At 35.6% G+C, this 24,399-nt stretch overlaps 1 protein-coding gene and 1 non-coding gene across 4 annotated transcripts in view; one reads left to right on the forward strand and one right to left on the reverse strand.

The window, feature by feature from the left end:
• Positions 1-1,254: 1,254 nt before the first annotated feature.
• The window catches only part of CLINT1 (clathrin interactor 1), a 72,655-nt gene continuing 49,510 nt past the window's right edge, over positions 1,255-24,399 (reverse strand). For 2 of the 3 annotated variants that reach the window (XM_009241231.4, NM_001131700.1), the window contains 6 exon segments: positions 20,808-21,054; positions 18,581-18,650; positions 9,855-9,929; positions 6,650-6,942; positions 4,300-4,504; positions 1,255-2,935 (listed from right to left, as the gene is read on the reverse strand). In XM_009241231.4, coding sequence (XP_009239506.4) covers positions 2,589-2,935; positions 4,300-4,504; positions 6,650-6,942; positions 9,855-9,929; positions 18,581-18,650; positions 20,808-21,054 — 1,237 coding nt within the window. In that variant the 3' untranslated portion in view covers positions 1,255-2,588. 3 annotated transcript variants of the gene reach the window in all.
• Positions 24,057-24,163, forward strand: LOC112133536 (U6 spliceosomal RNA). Its single transcript, XR_002915183.1, has one exon. It is a non-coding gene; the product is annotated as a U6 spliceosomal RNA (small nuclear RNA).

The following is a 24,399-nucleotide window of genomic DNA, read 5'->3' on the forward strand; positions in this document are numbered from 1 at the left end:
AATTCTTTAATTCATCTGCCAAAAAGGAAAACTGTTTCATAAATATTTGAGAGAAAAAAAGTACTAACCCTTCCCTCCAAATGTAACTATGGCCTCAACTTGCTAGTGATTACCCTCAAACCAATAGTATTATGGTTATCATTCAGGCAATTAAAAAAAAAAGGAAACATCTAACCAAAGTACTATTTAAAAACAGTGTATATGGTTCTTGAAGACATCAGAGAAGTGGAAAAAAAAAAAACAAAACTCCAGAGGGAAGGAAACAAAAATGAATCTGGAGTGGCCATGTAGACTCACCATACATAAATTGCTGGAACAGTATCAACTTTCCCCTCACACTATTAGGCAGAATAAAAAATTGATACAAGCAGAAAAACTTTGGTTGAAGAAGGAAAGGGGTACAGGATGGGCTGAAGGAAACCCAATAATGAAAGAAAGGAAAGAGTATTTTCTTCCCAACTCCAAATGATTTGGGGGTATTTGTGCCTTTCTTCAAGTACAACTTAGTAACCCCTTCGGAGACAAATCATTAAACTGGACAGACATTCAGTGAGACAACTGTTGTTTTTCTCTTTCATGGGCTCTGAAAGAAAAATACTGATAAGAAACTATAAGTTGAAGTTAAAAAAAAAAAGAAGATATAATGTAGGAGGGCATGATACAGAAAATGCTTTAGAGGTCAATCTGATTAGAGAAAGAATTAAAACACAAAGGTTCAGATAAACATTTACTTCATCTAAGAACCATACATATTTGAGAAAGTGAAGATATACTTCTTAAAGAAAAAATTTACTTAAGATTATAGGTTTTAAATATCAGGGACCATATTCTACTATGCTGCCACCAGAGGTTGGCTTGATTGCTCTGATGTAACGACACTTGAAAGCTCCTATTCTTTGAAACTAAGTTAAACACATTGAATTGTTGAAAGATTAAAAACCGCAGTCAGCTAATTACACTCACTCTCATCTCTTATTCAGCAAATGAATCACTTTTCATTACCACTTAGCTGAAGTACATGAATTTCTGCCTAATTAGAAATGTTGTAGATGGAACATTAGCAAGAATGGAGCAGGTCAGGATATCTTTGCTGCTTCATTTTTAATTCCTAACAGTAGAGTCTGATAGGAAAGAATAGAGAAGTCATTAAATAATTTTAAATTATTTATAAAAATTACTTTGCCCAAACTATAATTATTTTTTCCCCAAATGGTCTCAAATGTCTAACAGAATGAAAGAAAAAGCAGTTCAACATTGATTTTAATGAACATTTTAATGTTATGTATAACAGAACATTATGAATATAATGGAAATAAAGTTTTATCAATTTAATAAAAAAATTTTCAACATAACATGGGGAGGTAATAATTTGATATCTATATTATAGCATTTATTTTGAAAAATATTCCCAGCTTGAGGGTAAAACAATTAATTTTGCATTCCAAACTCTAGAATCATGATTTTCATGTGAGCTTAATGCAGAATTACAGCAGAAAAACAAAAACATTTTAATTAATTTCCTTTGTCATTAAATCAATAAAATCTTTGACTGCTACAGGTCTCCTTTAATAATATATATTTAACTCCTCTATTGGAACCATATTGCTAATGCTGCATTATATACACTCAAAACCAAAACAAAACAAATACTGTATAAAATCTAAAAGCAAACATTGAGTTGTAACATTTATATTTAAGGTTTTAATGGATTTTTATCTTTGCAGACACCCAAAAAAAAAAAAAATAAATATTTTTCATTTAAATGATGGCTACAGAGATAAACACGGAAGGAAGCCTTGCCAAGTTAATCACTGCAAATTGTAAATAATGACTGCTAAAAACAAACAGAAGTTTTTTTCTTTTAAAGGAAACCATAGAGCAGTCCTGAAAACAATTTTTTCCTAGTTCTGCACAGGATAATTACAGCAGAAGACATGGGAAAAGTCCCATAGCGATCACCAACTGCTTAAAGAGGTTTTGTTACAATAAAAATTTGGATAGTATAATAGCAGTGTTGCTGGAACATTAGCAAAAGTATATACATTCCAGTTACCTTTGATTTAGCCATAATCACATATGTATGCTTTTTTTGGACAAAAATATATATTTTTATAAAAAACTGATCATCCAACTTTAATGATTTCATATATGGACTCAAGAGTGGTAGTAAAAGGAACAGACCCAATTATGACAAGGCGATCCAGGGACAGAAAAATCAAGTTCCTCAGGAAAAGAAAGTATAAAATTAGAGATTCAAACACATTTATTCAGCCCTATTCCAGTCTTCCCACAAATTATGCTGTTAAATGGGCTCTTTAGTTGATAAAGGCTTTCAATGGTCTCACCACCCACTTGTGGTCTATCCTCACTGGAAAAAATGATTCTGACTGCCTCATCTGAAGCGCTCTTGCCTGGCCCTCTGAAATACTGGATATTTCACTTTTATAAAACAGCCTTTTTGGTTCTTTATGTAGATTTATTTTAATTACTTGATAAAAGAAAGGGTAGTTGATTAGCATTTTCCATCCCAACATCACCTATCTGCACAGCTAAAAATTCTTCATTCAATCTGCTTCTTTTACAATCTCTTATTTGCTAAAATTGGCGAAATTTGCAAAGGCATCTTGCTTGGGTTGCACAGTTCCAGAAGTCATGGCTATGTTGGGCATACCCATTCCCATTGTGCCTGTCAAGCCCATCCCAGCAGCGGACATCCCTATGTTCATGTTCATGCCCATCATGCTCTGGTTCATCATTGGAGTATTTCCAAGAGGGGCCATTCCCATGGTGCCAGTCATCACATTGGGCATGCTCATAGGCATGGGTCCCCCTATCAAAGCATTAGTTTGGGGCCGGACAGGAAGCATGTTCGATGGAGAACTGAGGTTCACAGCTCCAAAACTTTGAGTCATCACATTCATAGGCTGCTGCATATCTACCAGAAGAAAACAGACAGAAGAACTTTACCACAATAAATTCTTAGGTTCATAGAACAGAGAACTAATAACTTCTTGACCATCTATACTTCTTTAGCCCCAATAAAATTCCTTTACAGTGATTTTATTAGAAATCAATTACTCTGCACTGGTTCCTCTTGAGAAATATATTCAGTGACTATTGGCTCTGGTTCCCCGGAGATGTAGAAACAGTAAGAGTAGACTGAGGGAAAACAGCCAACTTAAAAACATTCCTACAAAACCTATTGTTAAATCCTACTTAACAAGTTGTCAAGAGCTAGTGTGTATAAAAAATCTTTAAAAAGTTTACATCCTTTGACTTATTCTATTTTTAGAACATTCGATTAAAAAAATCAGAAGTATGAAGATTTATACAAAAATCTTTAAAAAGTTTATATCCTTTGACTTATTTTTAGAACATTCTATTAGGAAAAAAACAGAAGTATGAAGATTTATACAAAATCTTGATTTGTAATAACAAATAGCTGGAAACAATTGAAATAATTAGCAAGGGAAATCATACACTAATATAACTATCAAGAGCTAACAATTATTTTCCTAAGAATATTATTCAACACAGGGAAAATGATAACTTAATGTTGAATAAGAAATAATATAGAGAGAATGACCCCAAGTATTAAAAATATGCTTAGAAAAGATGGAAAACGGCCAGGCGCGGTGCCTCACGCCTGTAATCCCAGCATTTTGGGAGGCCGAGGCGAGTGGATCACTTGAGGTCAGGAGTTCAAGACCAGCCTGGACAACATGGTGAAACTCTGTCTCTACTAAAAATATAAAAATTAGCCAGGTGTGGCGGTGCACGCCTGTAGTCCCGGCTACTTGGAAGGCTGAGGCAAGGAATTGCTTAAAATTGGGAGGTGGAGGCTGCAGTGAGCTGAGATTGCGCCACTGCACTCTAGCCTGGGCGACAGAGCAAGACTCCATCTCAAAAAAAAAAAAAAAAAAAAAAAAAAACAACATAGAAATATGTATTAATGGCAATTACCCCTCAACGGCAGAATCAGATGATTTTTGTTTGTCCATCATATTTGCCTATATTTAAAAAAAAATCTGTATAGCAAATTTTTATTTTAGTGATCAGGTCCTTAAAACTCTCCACAATACAATAAATGTTACCAGGCCAAGAACAGAATATAAAGTAATTCAATGTGCCAGGAGGAATATCCAGTAAATATTATGTGAAAATATCTTAAGTGGACAGGCATTTGGTTAACTGTTACAATTTATGTGATATATTTTTATTTATAATTTGAAGTAGTCCTGGCATTAAGGCAAAAGACTGCAAGTACACAAAGAAGTGGGACGTCTTAAGGTAACTTACTCTGTTGCTGAATCATTGTATTCAGTGATGGCTGCTGGGGTTTGGAAGGCTGCATACCAGGTAGTAAGTTGTCTAGGCTGATGTTTACACTGGGGTCAGACCAAGTAGAGGGCAAGGTTTTGCTGACTGATTTCTGGACCATATCTGTATTCTGATTATAGAGAGGATTAGGCTTCTGCAGCACTGTGCTAACATTTTGCAAAGGCTGGAAAATAGAAAAATGCTCTAAAAATTAAGCATCTGTTCTATAAAAATTATCAGATGGCAATTTAATCACAACAATGAACTTCTGAAACAAAAAGAACCACTAATATTCTATGCTAATGTCTTCAATACCCTGAATCATTAGCTTCCCAAAGAGGTTCCTCTGAAGTCCCAATCAGGTTTGAGGTGGATAAAACCAACAACTTACCTACACTAACAATTATTCTCCCATCACTCAAAGTCTAGAAGCTACCATCCCTGGCAAATGCCCAGGGGGAACTACCAACTTTAGGTTAGTATAGCTTTAAGGAGATACACAAGTGGAAATTTATTCTTTCAAAACAATTCAGAGGCCAGGCGCAGTGACTTATGCCTGTAATCCCAGCACTTTGGGAGGCTGAGGTGGGCAGATCACCTGAGGTCAGAAGTTCAAGACCAGCCTGGCCAACAGGATGAAACCCCATCTCTACTAAAAATACAAAATTAGCCAGGCATGGTGGCACACGCCTGTAGTCCCAGCTATTTGGGAGGCTAAGGCAGGAGAATCGCTTTTAACCAAGGAGGTGGAGGTTGCAGTAAGCAGAGATCGTGCCACTGCACTCCAGCCTGGGAGACAGAGTGAGACTCTGTTTCAAAACAACAAAACAAAACAGAGAATTCAGGATATGATGTCTCACATTATACAAGGATATAAGGGAAAACTGTCAAAAAGCAATTTATATTTCACATATGCTGACTGACATTTCGCTGTTCTGTGTATACTTTTACTACCTGAAGTAAGCAACACTAACTGAACTGATTAGTATATAGACCAATGTAGGAGAAAGAAGAAATTCAGGAGAAAGAAGCAGAGGTTCCTAGTGGTTATTGAGGATAACTGTGAAAAGGACAGAAAAAAGGAACAGGAAGAGGAAGAATAATGAAAAATGTACCAATGCAAAGAATTATGACAGTTACAATTAAGACTGCAAATAAAGTAGACTGACTTTATGCTTAACTCATACATTAGGTCTTATTTCTATTATACAGAGCAGTCACCTTTCTGCTTCTTTCTTCTTTTCCTTCATCCTAATACCCCAAAGACGAGAATCTACACATTAAAATGAGTAATTAGCATCATAAACACATATTCTCAATAGTTTGAGTCAAAAATAGCAAGTTCCTGGTACCATTCAGACACATATTTTCCAAGCCTGCACTTGTTTGAATTCTAAGCTAGTACTAGGTAATTCGGATTTAACTATAAAATAGTGAATTAAGAAGCTCCCATTTTGGTTGGTTTTCTTTATGAAAATGAAAGTCGAAAGATGAGCCTATAAAACATTCATATAATGTAGAGCAGGTCCAGAATTGGGAAGAACATTCACCATTCGAGAGAATGATCTTCCATATTAGCAATAATTATTTACAACCAATGAGTGATATTTCTTTAGGCACATGACCAGAAATTTTACTAAGTGGATACTTGCCATGAGTGAAACAATATCTCTATTTCTTTTTCTTTTCCTTTTTTTTTTTTTTTTTGAGACGGAGTCTCACTCTGTTGCCCAGGCTGGAGTGCAGTGGCACAATCTCAGCTCACTGCAAGCTCCACCTCCTGGGTTCACGCCTTTCTCCTGACTCAGCCTCCCAAGTAGCAGGGACTACAGGTGCCCACCACCATACCTGGCTAATTTTTTGTATTTTTAGTACAGACTGGGTTTCACCGTGTTAGCCAGGATGGTCTCGATCACCTGACCTCATGATCCACCCACCTCAGCCTCCCAAAGTGCTGGGATTACAGGGGTGAGCCACTGTGCCTGGCCTATTTCTTTTTCTTAAAGACAATTTAAAAAAACTATCAAATACCAATTTGTTGTAACAATAAATTTTTGCCATGTTCCTCCTCTGTACAAAGGCACCATGCTTGGCTTTACAGTGACTACAAGATGGGGGAGAAGGTCTTGCCTTCCAGAATGCAAATGACTAGGCTAGGGGAGAGTATAAGGTAAATGAAATGTGCAAATGCGTATATATACACACACAGACACATATTCATACACATAAAAAGGACTTATTTTTCTGTTTTATACTAATCTATCATTAGATGAGTTAGAGCATCTCAAAGATTATAAATAACAAATTCCAAGGGAACCAGAAAACTTACCTGTGATCTTGACATAGGCAAACCAAGTCCCACAGTGTTAGTGCTCATCATAGAGAAATTCATACTCTGGGAAGATGTCATGGTTGCCTGGGACGAGCCCATAAGATCAAACAGGTCTGAAGAATTCGAGGCAGCAGGAGGTGGGCCTAGAGCTGATTGTGAGCCACTAACAAGTTCTACCGCTGGCTGTGAGGCACTGCCAAAGAACTCGCCACTGGAAGCAACAGGGCCTGATGGGGCTTGGTTGAAGGCACTCCAGTCACCAAAGTCTCCATTCCCACTTGTTGCTGTTACTAAGACAGAAATAACTCTAAGGGTAAGAAACTTCATGAAATGCACAAATATAACAATCTATGAACTGAAACAAATTAGAGCTGATCTGAGTCCACCCAGATTAACGTCTGCAGGTACCATCTCCATCTGGACAGTATTCTTTCTCATGAACATTACACGAGAGTTAACAAGGTGGCAAAGAAAAAACAAACCTCCCAAATATAAAGTAAAATCCATCTCTTGGCAGCTCTGTAGGTGACACATTGAATTTACCATAAAAAAATGGCCAGGCATGGTGGCTCACGCCTGTAATCCCAGGACTTTGGGAAGCCAAGGCAGGTGGATCACAAGGTCAGGAGATTGAGACCATCCTGGCTAGCATGGTGAAACCTCGTCTCTACTAAAAATACAAAAAAATTAGCTGGATGTTGTGACACACACCTGTAGTCCCAGCTACTTGGGAGGCTCAGGCACAAGAATCGCTTGAACCTGGGAGGCAGAGGTTGCAGTGAGCTGAGATTGTGCCACTGCACTCCAGCCTGGGTGACAGAGCAAGACTCTGTCTAAAAAAAAAGAATTTCTCACTTATTTGGCCATACTTCCACTGACAATACAAGGGATATAACCTTAGCACATTGCCTGCTCAAACTGGGACCATTTATTTACAATCAAAGAGAGGAGGAAAACTCATGTAATATTAAAAAACACAACCAAGCCAGAAACAAGCAAAACCCTATCATTATACTTTGCAAGTTTAAGGTTGAATGCATAAAATCCATACTCTTAATCACTACAGTCTTATCAATTAACCTCTAATCAATTTTTATACTGAAAGGAACAAATAAATATGAATAAATGGAAGTTGAAAAAGCAAAATGTGAAGAAAGAGCTACATAAAAACCGTCATCTGAAAGCAAATAGTAAGTATGTACCTTCCAAGTTAATTAACACCATCTCTTTGCATTCCATGTTCATTTACAACTTGGAAATACATTTTGTCTAGCCTAAAAAGTGACCAACCACTACAATACCATGTCTCATTATGCTAAATATCAAAAGAGAATAATAATAAGGTGAAGTCTTTAAAATTACATTCTTCTATTACCATATTAAAATGTAAGCACCCTTGAAAGAGAAAATAATTCACTTAGAAACTCCAAGTTCTACTAACAATTTAATATAAAAATTGGGCTAATTTCTTTACCTCAGGGTTTTACTAATACATGTCTTTGATCTTTTTTTTTTTTTTTAAGTGACTGCATTAAGAGTTTTACAGTTAGTTCTAGATATCAAACAATTTAAACTAAGTAAGGCTGCTGGATCAATGTAAACTTTTATGCTGATTTTCTATTTGCTTGATCTATAATGCAGAATATGAATGGAAACTGGGGCAAAATGTGTTGCCCCACCTGAAAACTTCATATCTGAAATGATTAATCATGGGAGGAAAAGATTTCTAGTGGGGCATATATTATTCAGAAATGATTAATCATTGTTGCAATGGTTTCAGCCCCCTGCGTAATGGTGGTCAGGTTATATTAATCACATCCATACAGATGAAGAGATGTATCACTTAGGCAACATTAACATATTCAAATTATTTGCATAGTAGGCAACTTTATATACATAAAAACTTTGAGATTAGACAGGGAAGCTGTAAAATAAGGGTAATGTTTACCTTCCACTTTGGTTTGCCTAAAGTAAGGTATCAACCCTTAGATGACATAATCTTACTTTCAAAATGAAGCAGAAAATTACTCAACAATTCTAGTTTCTGGAAAATACTTGGAATTTACAAAAATAAGTAGTCAAAATAACCCCAAACCATTTTACAAGCTATGTATCTTTTTTCCTAACTCTTCACAAACCTAACCAAATATTACTAAATATAAATTTTAATCCAGTTTAATATAATAGCAATAGATTATGTGACTTGTGATAAGTAACAACACTAACTCAGTTAAATTACATCTTTTCTCCCTGCCTCACCTCATGTTTAAGATTCTCATAGCTAAATTTTAAAAATATTCTCTCAAACTTCAGACTGACCAGATTTTATAAAACAAATACCACAACCTCTTCACAACCTTAAAAAAAAATAAAAAAGACACTTAATAATGCATGTAGCCCCTATTCTATTAGGTTGGTGCAAGAGTAACTGGGACAACTGCACCTAATACATACCTCTATAGACAATATCCTCAAAAAGAACCATGACAAGCAACACTGTTCCCAGTTTTAGAAAGTTGAAGGCTCAGAGGTTTTCATAAAGTTAAACAGCTACCATATGGCAGGGGTAATAAGATAAAAATATTAATTAAAAAAAGAAATAGGCCTTTCACCTCAATCCTTGATGTTTAAGCCCATATTCTGTTTGAATGCTGTTTTTTTGTTTTAAAATTCTATTCTAATAAAGAATGAGAAAGTTTTGCCTGAGGTTCAACTGCTCATTTTAGGATATGTCAAAATGAAGTTCGGTTATTTTTCACATAAATGCTTTTAAGATATCTAAATTAAGGAAGGAATGCATTTTAGTAAGATAGTTGGCCTGATCCCAATGTTCCTAACTTTCATTCATGAAAATCATAAGCTAAACTAAACACAAACTATAATATTCTTGCTGCTTTTAAATAAAATGAGATACAGAGATACATCCTCCTTTCCCTTTCAAAAAAGCTAAACAAGAGTCACCTATGAATACGGGCAATTTTCTTTAGATGTACCTGAGTAGTCTGTGACCAAAATAATTCATTTGGCACATTTAAGGCATCTGCCCAATAAAATACCTTGTGAATAAATTCTTTAGGAATTATGAATTATGAATACTACAAGGAGAAAAATGACAGAAAGAAGCTGACTTGGGGGGAATGGGAGTTGTTTTTAATAACCTTTTTACCACCCTAGACTTCTGGCCAATCAAATTGAATCATACCTTGGGAAGGGAAACTGCCTGATGCAGCAGCTGAGCCAAAGTCAGCAAATCCTCCGAATAAATCAGCTGATCCTCCTAGAAGTTAAGAAAAAGTTAAAACTGTTAGAACTAGAGAAAAATTGTAAATAATTTCTGGAGGCCATTTTAGTGCCACACAAAAAGTACCTAGTATTAGAGGCCCAGATGCCTCATAAAAGCTAAAGCTAGTCTGTTGACTTAGATTTTCATGTCACTATGTTCCCCATGAGCTACCATAGACTCTTTTCCCTTCCTCAGTCCTATATCTAGTAAGATAAATGACACTGTATCTGTTGTTAAAATTCTCACTAATATTTCACGAGCATAATGTGGAAAGAATACAACTTATCTAGCCAATTATGCTCTTTATAAGGAGTCTTCAATGGATTCTAAAACCTGAGTAAAATGCTGCTGGGGAATAAGATATTCACAAGACAAGTAAATAAAATGCAGGATCCTTGATTGGACCCCAGCTTTTTTTTCATTGCTATCCTGAAATGACAGAATTGAGACACTGGGGAAATCTGAATGTGGTCTGTATATTAACATTAATACTGTTTTAATGTTAAATCCCAAGTATGATTATACCACAATCGTAAAGGAGAATGTCCTTGTAAAGAGATATAGGCTGAAGTATTATAGGGGCAAAATGTCATGATTGCAACTTCCTCTCAAATGATACAGATGAACAAACAGTAAACAACAAACAAATAAAAAAGAACTAGAGAGAGAGAGATAAAGAAAATGGGGCAAATTTCCTGTACGTTTGTAATTTTTAAAAATAAAAAGGGAAAAGATGAAGTCCACTTGCATAAAATCATTTTAGAGTCTGGTGTGGTGGCTAATGCCTGTAAATCCCAGCACTTTGGGAGGATGAGGTGGCAGGATCGCTTGAGCCCAGGAGTTGAGAGATCAGCCTGGGCAATATAGTGAGACCTCGTCTCTACAAAACCTTAAAATATTAAACTGAGCATGGTGGCATGCGGCTGTAGCCCCAGCTACTCGGGAGGCTGAGGTGGGAGGACTGCTTGAGCCCAGGAGGCAGAGGTTGCAGTGAGCCAAGATTGCTGCACTCCAGATTGGGCGACACAGTGAGACGCTGTCTCAAAAAGCAACAAACAACAAAACAAAACAAAAAAATTATTTTAAGCAGAGAGAGGGAGAAATATCAATACAATAGTTTTGGTGGACGTTTTCCCCCGTAGTGTTTACTCCATAAAAGAGTAAATACTTGTATTTTGTATTTTTAATGCATGGAAAAAAAATAGCTTTTTTGCTACTTCTAGATAGGTGTTTTTAAAAGGGTAAGACCCAAATTATAAGTCTGCAAATCAATCTCTGTGTGCATAACATTACATTCTGACATAAAATTTTATTTGTAAATACATGGGTAAGAATATTTACTTTTACCTATAATTTCGATTATAACATTATTTCAAGTTGTAATATTCCTTTTTTTCTCAACTTTAGTGAAACAGACCAATATCTGAAACTTTAAATAGTTGTCCTTATTTTTGTCTGTCCTTAAAGATTTCACCTCTTAACAGTCACAACCTTAGAAGTCTACAGCAGTTCAATGATGGTGCTTTTAGTGTTATGTGAACATTATATAGGTTACATCACAGCTGCTTAGCCCGCAGTGCTTAGAAACTAGCCAGGTGGGACTGGAACATCTGGGCTGCACTCAAACACCACCAGGGACAGCTTCCAACATCTGGTGCCGTTTCTGAATTGTCTTATCGCTGCAAGACATTCTGCCCCATCTGCTACACTCAACTGGGTTAATTAAACTAGAACCATCTCCCCTTCTTAATATATGGCCAACAGTAATAAAAGGAACAAATCAGTTTCTGATATGTGTGTACTTGGTATTTCTTTTTAATGCACATTTACTGTAGTCAACTAGCAGCAGGCATAACTAATTCCTCATTTCTTCACCACAGATGCACATGCTCATACATATATATGCATATATATCTCCTCATTCACCAGTTGACTAATGCCAACCAAAGTGAAGGTGCTTCAATTCTATCTACACTACAGCTTATTCTAATTTTTACTTCATCTTAAAGAGAATATCACAGTGATCTGGTTTTCTCTTCCTTAAAGGTACATACATCATGATAAAATGTGACAAGGAACACAAAAGTTCAATGAGTTATATATGTTGAAACCATTTAAACAAGCACACATATTAATAAAACCTAGCAAGTAAATGAATGCTTCAAACAGTTGCTGCTTAATATTCATAAGTTTGTTTTCTGTAAAGTTCCTTTATGTTAAAAACATTGGTCAAGTATACTGTTGGGTAACAGAATGATAGTTAATTAATATAACATTAAGGGATTTAAAAATTAAAGATTATTTTAATTTGCTTCATTTAAGCAGTGAATAAACATCAATATATAACTTATTATACCAAACGAGTTAGGAGTTAGGGATTTTCTTTTCTTTTTTTCTTTGTTTTTGAGACAGAGTTCCACTCGTCACCCAGGCTAGAGTGCAATGGTGCACTCTCAGCTCACTGCAACCTCCGCCTGCCAGGTTCAAGTGATTCTCCACCTTCTGCCTCCCAAGGAGCTGGGATTACAGGTGCCTGCCACCACGCCCAGCTAATTTTTTTATTTTTAGTAAAGACGGGGTTTTGCCATGTTGGCCAGGCTGGTCTCGAACTCCCGACCTCAAGTGATCTACCTGCCTCAGCCTCCCAAAGTGCTGGGATTACAGGTGTCAGCCACCGCCCCTGGTGGAGTTAGGGATTTTCAAATCTTATTCAGTCTAGGATACAAAGAAAATACATGTTGAGGATAAAAGCTGTAGATCACAACTTCAAACTGGTAAGAAATTTTATTTCTGACATATCCTGTATTTAGTATTTCAGATAATTACCTACCTTCTATCACCAAAACAGAAATTATATGATGTTCATAACTTATCTATAGCAAATAGTATTCCTCTCCATCTATATTACAGGGATTTTGATTTCAACATGAGTAGCTTAAGAATATTGGGAGCAAAAAATGGAAAGATGTATGTAACTATTTTACAAATAGAAGTTGTTTTTCTCTGAAAATGTTTTTTCTCTCTAATCTTTTAAAGTGCCACATACTATGCTTTTACTGGTACTTTAAGAAATGTGATCTTCAACTTTGAAAACTGTCTCAAAAATTAAAAATCTCTTTATTTAGAAAATGTTTCTCTCTCCTAGGACTATCCATATCTGTATGTATGATATTCATACCAAATTCCACATTCATTTTCTATACTTAAACATTTTCCCAGATAACTTCTATCTACATTTACATTCTAAAGGAATATAAATAAAAGAGTCTACCAAAAATTGCTGCATGTGGAAGACTGCTAATTTTCACAACAAGTGCTATCCTTCAAGATTCCCACGTGAGAACTGTCATTATAAATGAACCATTTCCATCTGCCTTTTCAGGGCAGCAAGGAGGTTATTTAGTCACCAGCTGGGAACATGTATTTCCCAAAGCAATATTGTGAACAAGAAAATACAGCTAAACTAGACAGTACTTAAATGACAAATGGAAATTTTCTTTGACAAAAAAATTTAATCTAGATTACATTAAGACAAACTTTTGCATGAAGAATTCTTATACTACATTAAAGCAATGGCAAAGTGCAAAAAAAATGTAAATACATGACAAAGAATTATTATCTATAATATACAAGTTTTAGAATATCAATAAGGATGAATACTCCTAATAAATAAAGAACATGAATAGATAGTAACAACTGGCCTATAAAAATATGAAGTGTTCAAACTCAATCATCAATGCAAAATAAAATGAAATATTATTTTCTCTTTATCAAACTGAAAAAGCTTTAAAAGGTGCTATTGTACTACAAAATTTTGGAAAAATAAAAAAACTAATGTCTAGAAAACAAGGGATTAACTGGCTAAATGATAATATAGCCACCCAATGTAAGATTATAAAGCAATGAAAAGTATTATAAAAGAATACCAACTATCATAAGAAAATGGTCATGAGATCTTAGGTGAAAAGCAGTTTATCAAAATGTACAAATAAATGACTAAAACCCAGAAAAACCCAACAAATGAAAAGTCATATCTAAAAGCCTGAAAAAGATTTGCCACATAATAAATGCTTAAATAACTACATTAATGGAATATGTAGAAAATGTATTTAAAAAAGATATTCACCAGATTAATACTTTATGTGTCTAAATTATGGTAAATCACTTGTTTTCCACCAAATTGAGCATGCATTACTTTTAATAATCAGTGAAAAAGAGAATATACTGAAATTTTATTTTCAGTAAACTTAGTTTAAAACTAGAGACAACCCCTACCCAAATGATAAGTTAGTGTACTAAGACTGGAACAAGGTGAGTATTTACATGTTCATGTAAATGTCTTCAACTAACTAGCGATTACTGGGTACAAAGCAGCAGGTTCAAATGTAAATGTAATACACATTTCGGATTTGATAAACCTTAATCCTTTTAAATGTTTCTTTTTAACTTAAAAACATTCAAAATATATTGCAAGTCATTGAAGTTCTATCTGTATTGATTATGATGAATTTTCTCAACCTCATTTATTGTACTAGAAATATCTAGTGTAACAGTATGTTAATCAAGACCTAAATTTCTTAATTACAAAGGGACAAAGGAGACAAGTTGGACTTCTTTTTAAAGAGGTGAGATAAACTAAAAAAAGAAATGGGACAGTTTTTGGCATTCTATTTCTAATTGGCTTATTTTCTAAATATAGTCACACATTTCTCAATGACAGAATGCATTGGGGCGTTAGGCAATTTTGTCATTGTGCAAACATCATAGAGTGTACTTACACAAACCTAGTTAGCCTACTACACACCTAGGCTATAAGGTATAGCATATTACTCCTTGACTTTAAATCTGTACATCATATCACTATACTGGACACTGTAGGCAACTGTAACACAACAGAAAGTGTTTGTATATCTAAACATAAGAGGTACGGTAGAAATATAGTATTGTATATGGGACCATGGTCACATACTATGCAGTCCATGACTGTACTTTAAATTATTTTTCATTTCTTAAAATGTTTACTCAGAAATGTACTTTATGTAAAAGCAACTGAAACACCATGTGAGTACAAGTTTTAAAAGAGTATCACCACAATGGGACATTTATTAAGATATAAGATAATCTCAAGTAAATCTTGTTAGGTTTTACATATATATTTTTAAACTTGGTAAGATATTCTACAATGACTTTACCATATATACCTTTGAGAATGCTAAGAACATGTAATCACGCACACACAAAAATCTGAACATTTTCTCAGAGGATATATTTAGCTGGTGAGTGGTACAGATGCCATATCTGCTTAGCTTTACAGTTTGTGCCCACATTACTTGCATGATGGTACTATTATAAATATGGGCACATCTGGTAAATGACACCCAAATGACATACCAAATAGCATGTTAATATGGTAGATTCTTACACCTTCTCATGTGTAAGTGCTAAAGATTTAATGTCCAATTTCCTTTCACTGCTGAATTCAATTTAAAAGATATTATTAAAATATTTAAATAGAGATTGGGAGTAACTAAATTTATGTACTGATTGAAGAGGGAGCTGCACAAACTGGTTAAACATACGGTTTCAAATAGGAGATAACTTTAATTTAAAAAAATCCTTCTAATATCAATATCTATTAGTTGCTTTTTATTAAGATAAAATAAACTTTAAGGCAAGAAACCTCCTAGATTTCATTCAAACTTTCTCAGTTACTATATTAATATCAATTGCTACTTCTATTTAATTAGTCAAACTACTGTTTGCACTGAAGAAGACAAACCACTCAAAGGTTCCTTGCCCAGTAAAGGAAGCATGTTGGTATTTAATAATTCTCTCTGTTCAAAGCAATCTTGATGTCACGGAGGAAAAGTTACATCCACCCATCTGACCTTCCTAGTTAATTCTTCTCTGATTGCTCCATTAAAACTTTCCACAGATGCATGAAAGGGGCCCTTTAAATATTTCATGCCAGGAAGTCCAAAATAGTTGATATTCTGTGACACTATATCTGTATTATATGACTACATGCTAACTACCAGTTAATTCTACAGTTCAAATCTTAAACATATAAAAATATATCACATAAATTGTTACACAACTAATGTAGCTATCTGTAACCTTGGGCATTACAGTCCAATCAAGTTTAAAGAATAATTTTAGGAACAGTTTGCAGTTACAGAAAAAAGGGAAAGGGAATTGAAGAATTTCAGAAGTAGGCCGGCCGGGTGTGGTGGCTCACGCCTGTAATCCCAGTACTTTGGGAGGCCCAAACAGGTGGATCACCTGAGGTCAGGAGTTTGAGACCAAGCTGGCCAACATGGAGAAACCCTGTCTCTACTAAAAATACAAAAATCAGCCGGGCGTGGTGGCGCATGCCTGAAATTCCAGCTACTCAGGAGACTGAGGCAGGAGAATCGCTTGAACCCGGGAGGCAGAGGTTGCAGTGGGCCAAGATTGTGTACTGCACTCCAGCCTGGGCGACAAGGGCAAAACTCTGTCTCAAAAAAAAAAAAGAAAAGAAAGAAAGAAAGTAGGTCAAACCAGATGTCTGGGCCGGGTGCAGTGGCTCACGCCTGTCATCTCAGCACTTCGGGAGGCTGAGGCAGGCAGATCACCTGAGGTCAGGAGTTCGAGACCAGCCTGGCCAACACAGTGAAACTCTGTCTCTACTAAATATACAAAAATTAGCCAGGCATGGTGGCAGGTGACTGTAATCCCAGCTACTCGAGAAGCTTAGGCAAGAGAATTGCTTGAATAAAGTTCATGCCTAATCCAAGAATTTTAACATAGTAGGTAAGGAGGAGGAAATAACAGGGGGCTTTATATTATATTAATTATACTAAACTATCAATGAAAAGTAATTTGCATCACAGACTTAACACTTAAATGTTAATTTAAAGTTTTTTTTTTTTGAGACAAGAGTCTTGCTCTGTCACCCCAGCTGGGGTGTAGTGGCATCATCTCAGCTCACTGCAAACTCCACCTCCTGGGTTCAAGCAATTCTCCTGCCTTAGTCTCCTGAGTAGCAGGGATTACAGGTGCCCATCACCACGCCAAGCTAATTTTTGTAGTTTTAGTAGAGACAGGGTTTCACCATGTTGGCCATGCTGGTCTCGAACTCCTGACCTCAGGTGATCCACCTGCCTCAGCCTCCCAAAGTGCTGGGATTATAGGTGTGAGCCACTGCGCACAGCCGCAATTTGATTTTGAAAAATCATTACACACAACTGGGAATAATAAATTTACTTTGCACATTAGTCATACCCCCATCTTACTGTCTACATTTTAATGTGAAATGAACTTAGGCTTGGAAAGACTGTCTTTAAACAGAAGTTGTATTTGTTAAGCTATTTTGACACGTCACGCAATAATTAAAACTCCATAATCATCAAATGCAACCCTAAAAATATCAATTTTCTTTAAAACAATTGATCAGAAATTACTCAAAATCTAGCACATACTGGAAATCAAACGGAAGAAATCATCAATCTCATCTATGAGAAATTCAAGGTAAACAGTTCTTTTGCTGTAGCCCTCTTTTTTTTTTTCGAGATGGAGTTTTTCGCTGTTGTTGCCCAGGCTGGAGTGCAATGGCGCGATCTCCGCTCACTGCAACCTCTGCCTCCCAGGTTCAAGCGATTCTCCTGCCTCAGCCTCCCGAGTAGCTGGGATTACAGGTACCTGCCACCATGCCCGGTTAATTTTTGTATTTTTAGTACAGACAGGGTATCACCATGTTGGCCAGCTGGTCTCAAACTCCTGATCTCAGGTGATCCACCTGCCTTGGCCTCCCAAAGTGCTGGGATTACAGGGGTCAGCCACCACGCCCAGCCGCCCTCTTTAAATGTTTGGTAGTTACATACTTTCAGAAAATGTCATTCCTCTGACTGAAGCACTTGCCATTGTTTATCACTAGATAACCATTTGTGATTCTGATTAATGATTATTTTCTCCACTTGACCTTTGCATGAGGACAACAACTCTGTTTTTTACAAGCACCCAGATCAGTGTCTGGTTCAATAAATATTTGTTCAATTAAAAGAATAAAAAGTTAAATGATCTCTAGGCATGCCCAAGGTGACAGCTGCAATTAAAATTTAGGGAAAGACGGTAAAATGTGCAGAACAGTACCTTTTGCTTATAAAGAAAGTAAAGGCAACAGTTTAAATGCAATTTTTTGTTTCTCCAAGTTAATCTTAAAAAATTAAAAATGGAAACTATAGATTCCAAAATCTATGATGAAAAATTTCAGAAAGTACATGATGCCTTGAAACACTATTTATTATTAATTAGGGAAGACACAGTACATCAGGTATGAGGAGTCATTAAAATCTAAGTATGATAATGATTTGAGGATACTATTATTAACCACCAATAAGTACTGACCACAAACAAAGTTTTGCTAGTCTGAGGGTGGGTCAGAAAAAGGTATAAAATAGGGATAGAGAAATGGGTGTACATATAAAAAGATAAGCAAAAATAACACAATGATTCCAAATAATGCTCAAGACTCACTAATTTCACATAAAAAATGAACCCAATGCAAATAAGTAATTTTATTTTTCAATCTATCTTTTATTTGGCATTTTAAAAAATGACTCTCAAACCAAGGTTACCAAAAAGAAAAGGCCAATGTAGAAGCTTACCTGTTGACTGGCTGGTGCCATCAAACAGATCAACAAGGTCACCAGATGACTTGCTGCTAGGCACTGAAGTCTGAAAACACACACATAACTCAGGAGCTTAGAAAAGTTTGTTTTTCTAAAAATCAGCTCTATCCATCTCCAATTCTCAATTTAGACATAAATACCTGTAATTAGCTTAATAAGGGTAGGGTTTTCTGGAAGAAGAGTACTGACCTTGAATCCTTATGGAGAGGCAGCAAGCACTTTTAAGTACCTCCATTCACAGCAGTGTAAAAGTCTCTTAACATTGACACTTTTTTTCCTACCTCACTTTTCTGACTGCATTTCACTCTGGAAAATGTAACTGCCAGATTCCACTCAAATCTTAATGCTAAGTATTAGTTCATTAAAAACAAACAAACAAACAAAAAAACCCTAGCATATGTACCAGTCCCATACAATATACTGAGTCATAACTGCCCAGGTATAAAAAGGCCAAGACGTTGGCCTGTTAAAGTCTTACAAGAAAGCTCCCTAAATAATTCCAAGGCTTGAGATCCACTGGATTAGAGGTCAAGATGCTAAACAGCTCTAAATTTCTATGAACCTTAGCAATACTTATTGTTTGTACATCACACAAGTTAGTATAATTCTGTGTTATTTGATAATATTCTGATGTTTCATATTTAGTTCCCAAACTAAACTGAGGCCTATTTTTATCTTCTCCACAGAGCTAAGAACCCTGATACCTAAATACCTATGTCCTATATGTTCAATATATACATGCTAAATTAGAACTCAATTATTAGGCAATGGGGAAACACTAAGATCCTAGGCATGTTGATTTGAACTTTGAAGACTAAAATACTATATACTGTGATTCCAAAACACCTTTAAAAAGAGATCCAAATGAGTTGGGTAACTTTCTAAGAACTTCAACCTTCTAGACATTTTTTTTAAGGGGAGGAGGGTAAATGAAAACAAAAAAGAAAAAGCTTGTACTGCCGGGCGCGGTGGCTCACGCCTGTAATCCCAACACTTTGGGAGGCCGAAGCAGGCGGATCACTTGAGGTCGGGAGTTCAAGACCAGCCTGACCAACATGGAAAAAGCCCATCTCTACTAAAAATACAAAAAAAATTAGCCGGGCATGGTGGCGCATGCCTGTAACCTCAGCTACTTGGGAGGCTGAGGCAGGAGAATCGCTTGAACTTGGGAAGCGGAGGTTGCGGTGAGCCAAGAGTGCGCCGAGCCAAGATTGCACCATTGCACTCTAGCCTGGGCAACAAGAGCGAAACTCGGTCTCCAAAAAAAAAAAAAAAGAAAAGGAAAAAGCTTGTACTACAAATATAAAATATTTATTGCAGAGTGTCATATATTCAGGCTATACTACAAACTGTTATTTAAAATCCTTTAAGATACGTGATAAGTCTCAATCTATTATTAAAAAAATTATACAGATATTTGGCAAAAGCTGACATGGTATTTGTTATTGCAACTAAGCAGGCCTGGTTTTATTTTCAGAGTCACCTACAATCTGCTGGATACATTAGAAAACTGTTTTTCCCAGCTTTTAGCTATTTCTCTTGCAAAGACACAAACTGGGGAAACAGTAGTTGGGGAAAGTGACAAAAACAATAATTTAGTCTTTTGAGGCAAATCTCCCTATTTGGCAGATTTCTGTTGAAAAGACTAGGGTTTGGCCAGGTACCTAGCAGGTGGATTTCATGTCTATGGTAAATAAAAACAAACGAAGATGGTACAAGAGGCAGTGCTGCTTCTTCTGATACTCATCAGTAATGACTGTGAGGCAAACACGCCTCCCTTTATAGGCAATGTTTCTACATCACATGAGATAACTTGCCCCTATATATCTCTTCTTACTCCCTCGTTTGTCATTTCTTAAAACTTTCAAATACTTCCAATGTTTTCTTTAGTGAATCTACTTGTGGTTGGTAACCAGTATTGCCTAGAAGGGAACAGAGGCACTACGTTCTGATTCACAACCTTCCCCAAATGAACCAAAAGTGTCATTTCTACTTTCATAGAAAGTACCCAATCATTCAGCAATTGGACAGGTTTCTCCCCTCAAAGAGATTTCTTATTATTAATGTCTCTGGGTAATACATGCCAGATGATCTATAATTAATACGATTGCCTAGAAATGCCCAAGCCTACTAATGCAGGAATTCTAAGAGCGGTTTATAAAAATAAAACCATGTATAATGTGTAAACTACTGCCATTCCCACCTTAACTGAAGACTGAGGTGTGTGGGTTGAAGCATTCTGATCTGGACTTGCTTTGTCCCCTGTGTAATGTGCTGCTGCTCCAAGATCAATGGTTTTGGAAGGATTTGCTGTGCGCTTGTGTCTGGTTGTGGTGGTCTCTGTGGCCTGTGTGATATGAATATGCTTTGTCGTCACAGTCTCCTCTTCATCTTTGAATTCACCTTTGGGAGATCTGCCTCTTCTCGCTTTCTTTTCCTCATCGCTGTCGCTAAAAGATATTAAAAATGAAGCAAAATAATAAGACGGGATTATTTTAAAATGGGTCCCTCAGTGATTTGAGCTAAAGAATTTCAAATGCAGTAACTCCAAAATTTCATACTTTGACTACTTGACAGGGATCAACAGAATGTTATCTAAGCTGTCTGAATAATGATATGTGTGCGCTGGGGAGCGGAAGTGGAAACACAGAGAATATCCTATATAAGTCTAAAATACTGCTGCAAAAAAGTATTTACATAAATGTGTATAAATAAAAAATGTCAAAATAACTCAAGTTTTTGTTTATTACAGATTTAAGCTTAATTTAAAAATAAAATAGCAGGATTTGATATCAGAATCCACGATAAGACCCTGAGAGTTCAAACACTTGCATTTGATGATTATTTTCTTGACACGGATTGTATGCAAATAGCTATAGTTCCACTTTTACAACACAATTCTGCATCAACTCTCAAAGACTAATGTGTGTACATAATAAAATATTAAAAGTTCAATGGATGCTAAAAAAATCATACATCTTAATTCGAATAATTAAACCCTCATCTGTAAATGCATGAAAATATAAGGGAATGCCCTTTACAACTGTGCTATTTTACTATAGTATCAGGAGATCAAACTTTTACATAACTATAGAAAATGCTTTCTAGAAAACAACTATATTTAAAATCTTTTAAAGATAATTCTCCTTCAGCCACATTCAACAATTTTTTCTTTCCTTTTTCTTTAACAGTGAAAAAGATTTTAAAAACTAAACAGTAAAAACCTGGGTTTTTCATATGCTAGGAATGAAAATATCAGCCCTAGTCTGTTCTCTAGTAACAAGTCATTGGGTTTTTTTCTGATGTAAGTAGGAGACAGAGACAGAGACAGAGAGAGAAAGAGAGAGAGAGAAATATTACTTGAAACATGTTCCATTACCTGTATTACTTTAGAGTAGGTAGTTTAATTTATAAATATTCTGGAATATAATGTTTAAAATTCTCCTTTAAACTATGACTACTGCTGATGCAATTTACCTCAGACTGAACTATAGCAACTTGTACTTAAATATAAACCAATCTGGAACTTGTATAAATCAAAGATCAAAAAGAATGACTTCCCACACAGAGCAAAGGGGTTAAATATATTTTTATATATAAACATTTGAAGGAACCTACAAGTTCTGATATGCATTCAAAAGCCCTTACTAATTTTTCAACAACAAATGACCTGAAGATTCCCATTAGTCCTACAAGCAAAACTGAAATTTCTTACTTTTTTGGTGTCCAATTTTATTTCAGCGCAAAATAATTTATTTACAAGTTGAAAATATAAATCTGACTAGCACACGATGAAATGGAAGCTCCATATCTGATCAATGTTCAAGAATTCCTGAATGTAATAGTGAACTAATAAGTATGAAATTCAGGTAACATGCCATCGAGATGGAGGTCACATGCAACTCTGTCAAAAAATCTACTCTTCTTTCACAAATACTTTAAGATAAAAAGTTCCTGGTGTGCCCTATCATTATCACGATAAATCATGTTCGCTGCATTTTCACTCTTTTAAACCTAAATACTCTTTAAAGATTTAGAAACTCTAGGAGATCCTGTCTTAGAGGCAATATAAAAAATAAAAATCATGGGAGAAACAGAAATAAAAGAAGAGTAGAGAGACAAAGAAACGAAAAACTAAGGATAGAAGGGCAAAGGAGAGAAAGTAACAATACAGAACACACACAGATATCTAACCAGCCTACAGAGCCTTATTGTTTATAAGTAAAACCTAAGACCCAACCAGACTGTGTGGATCTGCCTAAAGTAACACAGCTAGTGGTGGAACTGAGCCTGCCCTGAAATGTCTCTTTTCAAGACTGTTTGAAAAACTGGAATGTGATCTTTGAAGAGCTAGAACTTATTTTTAGCACTCTGAATAAATCTATTTTACAAGTATATATCTAGCTTTTTTATACTGAAAAAGGATGCATATGATAATTATAAATACTAAACATTGGGAGGGAAATGGTGCCTATTTCAAACATACGGAGCTGTTTCCCTCATTAATGTTTTTGTGGCCTGTGTAAGTTTTGGCTTGGTTTGGAAAACATTATTGAAATTATGGCCATTATTCTGTTGGTATTTCCTGAACAGGCATTCTAGGGATTTAAAAGATATGAAAACATCCTAAAAATACACTAATTAGATTGTGTTTTTGTTTGGACCTCTTTTTAATGATCCCTAATTCTGAACTATTAGGATTTTTGGCGCAGGGTAAAGAAAAAGAGATGGTATTTAGTTACGAGAACTCACTTGAAGGCTTGGTTCCATCACTAACTGTGTTATTTAGGCAAGTCCACACAGTGTGACTGGGTTTTAGGTTTTACTTATAAACAATAAAGGCAAAATTCTTATTCTACTCTAGTAGAGATATTGTGAGGCACAAATGATAAAGGTCAAATTTACAAAGTAAAATTTGCTCTGTAAATTAAGTGCTATATGCATTACCCTTTACATTGTCAGAAAAATTGGTTTATAATAATATTGGTAAGTAAGAACAAAAGTGACTGCTGCAAAGCTCAAAGTATTGTTCTATGTAAAACTAAATACTAACGCCCTACCATCAGAAAATGTAGTTTATAAAAATACAGCTCTATTCTCAAAAACTGGTTCAAAATCCATTCGGATTGTTTTTCTGGTACACACTGGCACAGAATCATAATGAAATGTCAAGGACGCATTAAATTTCAAATCCTTTGACTTACGTTTAATTAAACTTAATACATAAACTTCATTATCCCTCAATATCTTAGGTCCCTGGATCATCTAAGGTCCAAATGCAAAATAATCTATACAAGTTTTTACTGGGGAAAAAAATCCAAGGAAAGACTACTAGCTTGAATAAAAATACACAGGATCAACTTCAAAAATAAGTAGACAGAGGCAACATGGAAAGTATGTCAATACTAATTGCAAGTAGTGTATAACCTAGTATCTTAAAAATAGTTGCACAGTGCTTGCTTCGGCAGCACATGTACTAAAACCAGAACAATACAGGGAAGATTAGCATGCCCCCTGTGCAAGGATGACTTGCACATTTAAGACTTGTTCCACATTTCTGCACAGGGCATATTTAGGGCAGTGAAACTATTCTATATGATACAGTAATGAGGAATATTATGCATTTGTCGAAACCCATAGAAGTGTACAATATAGGAAACCCCAACGTAAACTACAGACTTTAGTTAATAAGTGTATCAATATTGGCTTTTCAACTGTTAACAAATGCACCATAGTAATGCAAGATGTTCACAGAACCTGTTATGAAGGGGAAATGGGTATATGGCAACTCTGTA

Source organism: Pongo abelii, chromosome 4, assembly GCF_028885655.2.
Source record: "Pongo abelii isolate AG06213 chromosome 4, NHGRI_mPonAbe1-v2.0_pri, whole genome shotgun sequence".
Lineage (NCBI taxonomy): Eukaryota > Metazoa > Chordata > Mammalia > Primates > Hominidae > Pongo > Pongo abelii.